The sequence below is a fragment of the Hordeum vulgare genome, chromosome 7H, assembly GCF_904849725.1.
Source record: "Hordeum vulgare subsp. vulgare chromosome 7H, MorexV3_pseudomolecules_assembly, whole genome shotgun sequence".
Taxonomy (NCBI): domain Eukaryota; kingdom Viridiplantae; phylum Streptophyta; class Magnoliopsida; order Poales; family Poaceae; genus Hordeum; species Hordeum vulgare.
Window position 1 is genome coordinate 578485757 of NC_058524.1, and position 5092 is coordinate 578490848.

A 5092-nucleotide genomic window follows, 5' to 3' on the forward strand; every position below is an offset into this window, starting at 1 on the left:
AAGATATACACGTTCAAATATACACCATCCACTAGAGATGCTCTTAGTGTGTCAGAAATTATGTACGCATATATTTTGACATTATCTCTTTCATGTGTATTTGGATTTTCTGAAACCGCGGCTCCACAAACGATACACCCAGCCGGCGGCCACGAACGATCAATACGTGGAGAAGAGCTCGAGGAACATGCACGGTCAAGTTGATCTGCGGTATGTTAGGATATGGGTTGGGCGTATATGCAAAAAATTTAGGGCTGTTGTGTCCCACTAGCTCAGGTGTTTCTGTGCGACAAATAAAAAAACGAAGGGGGTTTTCGAAACGAATGGGGTTTTCGGAAATATCGAGCCACAAGCGTGGCCACACGCCTTGTGCACGCTCGCAGTCACTAATGTTGGGTCCGACGGACACGCTGGCATCCTAGTCAACAGTGCGGACGTACGAAAATGCGATTTAAATCGTACTTGAACCAAAGAACCAAGTTTTAGCACCAATTAAGCGTATTTTTCAAGTTCATATACCAAAATGAACATCGATGTCAAGTTCATGCAGCACTACTGTAATTACCTCTTAAAAAAACCCACTTTACATGAACTTTGCATTTTTCATGAACAAACTTACCTCCTATGCATGAATGGTGTCTCCGTCCCTGCTAATGAGCTACTCTTTCACTTTAGTTACTAGGATCGACGCAAACCGTGCCGGCCCATTTCGTAAATGAAAAATTCATATGCAAAAAGTCACCTTGTCTGTCCCTATCTCTACATGGTATAGTGCCTGGATTAATTCATAAGTGAAGTAAGCATTAGAGTAGAAGCTAAAAATAAACACACTGAGTGGAGTACAATGTCAGACTTCACTATTTTAAGATTATACAACATATTTGATGTGATACCCTTGGGCATAGAATATGGTATATCACAATATACGTGTGCTTACAAGGATCTGCTTTCATTTCCCTCAACAACAACAAAAAAATATTAACAAAAACAAATGATATCACACCACACAAGCCCATGCCCCACTAGGTTTTTTCTTGTAAGGCTCTGTTTCGTTAAAAAGTCCTAGGACCTTTTTTAGTCCAAACTGAAAAGTTCCTAGTCCTTACCCGTTTCTTTATAGGAACTAAATAGGAACTAGAGGTCATTAAATGACATGCAAAAAAATCATATTACCCCTAGTAATGTAATAGAAGTTATTAAATGACATGCTACAAGTAGGGGCACTATTGGAAAAAGTGTCAAAAAAGTCTCAAAAAGACCCTCCCATACAGACTTCTTCTTTTAGTCCCAAATACCCCTTTTAGTCCCTAAAAGTCCCTCATGTTTCTTTCACATGGGACTAAAAGAGACCTTTTTTTAGCCATACAGCAAAAAGTCCCTGTAAAGAAACACCCCCTAAGTCTATGTTGATCCCATCAAGTTTTTCTAACAAGGGCCCATCAAGTTGGTGAAACGTGGTCCTATTGCGCAAAACTTCAGTGAGAACCTAAAATTCGACTCGTAATGCAGTAAAAAGCTAATTAATGAGTTAAATATTGTCCAAAAAAAGGAGTTTAAATATATCTTCATATAATTTCCCTCCTATAAATTGAAGGCCATAAATGTACGAATATCGAATTGGTAAGATATCAAAGTATTTCCTGCCCATTCATGGAAGCCCATTAATGTCCCTGCATCATATACTAGTACTAGTATATATATAGCGTAGTCCTCTCTAGTCTATACCCTGCAGTCGTCGGCTCCTTGTACATTTTGCTGATCGAGAAGGCTCGCCATGGCTGCTGCGACGTTGCTCTTGGTGCTCACGGTCGTCGCTCTCGGCTCCGGCCATGTCGAGGCTTTCGACCCTAACCCTCTCCAGGACTTCTGCGTCGCCGACCCCACGTCCAAAGGTACGGAAAATAAACGCCGCCGTGCTTTGCCTTGTAGCAGCCCTTCAGTTTCCATTGCGATCATCCACGGCGATATCTAATCCTCGTACCTGCAGTGCACGAGAACGGGCTGGCGTGCAAGGACCCGGCGGCGGTGGTGGCGGACGACTTCCTCTTCGGCGGCCTGGACAAGCCGGGCGGCACGACGAGCAAGCGCTTCGGGTTCACGGCGCACCCCGTGCAGATCCCGGGCCTGAACACGCTGGGCGAGTCCCACGTCCGGCTCGACGTCGCGCCGGGCGGCGTCTTCCCGGTGCACTACCACCCGAGGGCGGCGGAGACGGCGCTGGTGCTGGAGGGCTCCGTCTACTTCGGCTTCGTCTCCTCCTACCCGGACAACAAGCTCTACGCCAAGGTGCTCCGCAAGGGCGACGTCTTCGCCGTGCCGCAGGGGCTCGTGCACTTCCTCTACAACAACGGGAGCGCGCCGGCCACGCTCTACGCCTCCCTCAGCAGCCAGAACCCGGGGCTGGTGCTCCTCGGCAACGCGCTCTTCGCCGGGGCGCTCCCCGACGAGCTCCTCGCCAAGACGCTCCTCACGGACGCGCACACCGTGGAGACCATCAAGGCAAACTTCCGGCGGTCTTGATGCATGGGCACGCACGCCCTGCTTTTCCCCATCTGTATTACTATTTGTGTTTTCTGCAGGCACAGTAATTTGCACCGCAACCGTTTCTTTGCAATAAACCTATAATATCTGGAGCAATGTTAACTCGATCGTGCTTTATTGCGTATACAAGGCGTTATGATTTGATTTGAACACCCAATTTTCGACAAAACACATTCCTTTCCACTCTAAAGGAAAGTATATATTCCCTAAAAAATAGTATATGTATGCTGGAATGGAAAAACTATAGATATTATGTACTTCTATGTTGAAAAAAACGGCTTTGCTAAAAATCAGTCGACTGAGATTTGGAAGTCTCAGTCGATACTATAGTTTGTTGATTTTGTATTAAGATTCATGCAAATATTTTTTCTCCCAATTTTTTTTTCATGCTATATTACTTGACTAAGACCTAGGTCCTGTTTGGAACCATAATAGATTATGATAATTTGAATTATAAACATAAATTATATAATCTGGTTTATAAAATTAATCCAGGTGGGCATGTTTGGAGGCCAGATTATATAAACTGTAAACCAGCTTTTGAATTGTACAATGACATGTTTGTCCTCTGTTTACAAGGAAAAATAGGAAAGTGACGGTGGCACTGCGTAATTCTTTTAAAGTTTACAAGGGTAACACGTCATTTGTAATCCATAATCTCATTTTAGCTGGGGAGCAGATTATGAGATTATAATAATCTGGTCATCTAGTTTATAAAATCTATAATTTAAACTGTCCTGTTTGGAAATACAATAGATTATAAAAATCAGATTATATAATCTGGGTGGTTCCAAATAGGGCCCTAGACACTTCCTAAAAAAACTTAAGTGTGTATTTCTAAGAGATTATTAAACTAATTAAGTAGTATGTGATTCCCACTTATCATGAATTTGTTACCGTAAGTAGTGGCGACACTACATCGAATATTATCCAACTTCTTCTTGAAATGGCATGTATGTGACCAATAAAGGATATTGATCACAAGAGCTTGAAAAAGACAACATATTGGTTTATAGTACCAAAAACTCAGCCACTCTGAAACCTTATGCATGATCATTTTGTATTTTCACGATCAGTATTACTATTAACTGTGAACACCCAATTTTGATTGCGTATACAAGGCTTGTGATATGCTTTGAACACCCAATTTTGGACAAAACGCATTCCTTTCCACTCTAAAGGAAATTATTATATTCCCTAAAAAGATACAGTAGAGTATATGAATGCTCGATTAAGGTGTTCTTTTTCTTCATCCCGTTTTTCTGGGTAGGGTCCGGAATACCCGGCTCCCGAAATATCTCAAAAAGTTCGGATTTTTTTTACGTTTGAAATATTCAAACGAATTCTGGATTCAAAGTCAAATAGTGTTAAAACAAATCTTCCCTAATAATAAAGCGCGCAGCCCTTCCGGCGTCCGTCGTCGGTCATTTTGCAGAAAAGCCCTCGCAGTTTCAGGTAATTAACCCGCAGTCCAATTTTAAGTCAGAACGAACCGTTTTTTTTATCATTTTGCAGAAAAGTCCTCACAATTTTAAATAATCAACCCGCGGTCCATCTTTTAGTCACAGCCGAAGCATTTTTTTTGCATTTTTCAGAAAAATCCCTGATGTTTGAGGTAATCAACCCGTCGTCCCTATTTAAGTCAGCCAAAACGTTTTTTTATTTTAACAAAAAAAAACCCTGACTTTTTAGTTAATCAATTCATATTCTATCTAAAATAAAATTATCCATATCTTTTAAACCGTAACTCCGATTTTAACATGTTATATATGAAATTTGATTGAAAAAATGTGTAGAATCTAAATAGGATGTTATTTTTAGCTGTTGAATACTTCTTAAATATTATTTTTGGTGTAAACTTAATCTGTAGTGCACGGTCCTTTTTTTTCCTCTCTTTCCGGCGACCATACGAATTGCAATAAATATTCATTAAATTAAAACCAAATTGACAGGAAAGAAAACACCATTAACCACACATGCACACCTTTGAAAAATCTTGTGGAAAGAAACAACATATTTCTCATCTTATTCCGAGTGATTGTACATTTAAACACGTTTTTGTTGTGTGAGCACTGAGGCCATCGTCGACAACACAAATGTGATGCCATGTGAAAATATATTGTGTTCAAAGCATGTGTTATTTTCTTTTCCGTTACAACGCACGGGTTTTTTTGCTAGTACTCTTTAAGAAATTATGCACAGGAACGAGCGCGTGTCGTAATGGTAGGAAGCAGCATAACCAACGATGAGCGCGTGTTGCACTGGTAGGCATTAGCGGCGCTGGTGTATTCCTGGGACTTCATTGGAATACCAAGATTTATGTTCATTTTTTTCATAGGCATATTAATCCAGCGAGACAGAAGAGCGAGACATAAGAGCGAGACAATGAGGGCGTATGATAACCCGCGCGAACCAGCCCAAGACGCCGAAACATCCATCCGTCCCCTGCTCCCCTCCCGTTGGTCCCTCTCCTCCCGCCCAAGCCCCCAACCCTAATCTACCCACATGCCGCAGCGCCCGGCCCTCTCCCTCTCCCTCTCCTTCAATCCGG

General features: G+C 41.9%; 1 protein-coding gene across 1 annotated transcript; it reads left to right on the forward strand.

The window, feature by feature from the left end:
* Positions 1-1694: 1694 nt before the first annotated feature.
* LOC123410659 (germin-like protein 5-1) lies at positions 1695-2658 on the forward strand. The gene is made up of 2 exons (XM_045103598.1): positions 1695-1892; positions 1988-2658. Exons 1-2 carry the CDS (start codon positions 1775-1777, stop codon positions 2518-2520), a joined length of 651 nt encoding a protein of 216 aa, XP_044959533.1. The 5' UTR covers positions 1695-1774; the 3' UTR covers positions 2521-2658.
* The last annotated feature ends 2434 nt before the right edge of the window (positions 2659-5092 follow it).

Excerpts from the sequence above, each read along its gene's own strand:
- LOC123410659 (XM_045103598.1), top strand. The coding sequence starts at position 1,775 with ATGGCTGCTGCGACGTTGCTCTTGGTGCTCACGGTCGTCGCTCTCGGC. Across the intron at positions 1,893-1,987 it reads CGCCGACCCCACGTCCAAAG|TGCACGAGAACGGGCTGGCG; the intron begins GTACGGAAAATA and ends TCGTACCTGCAG.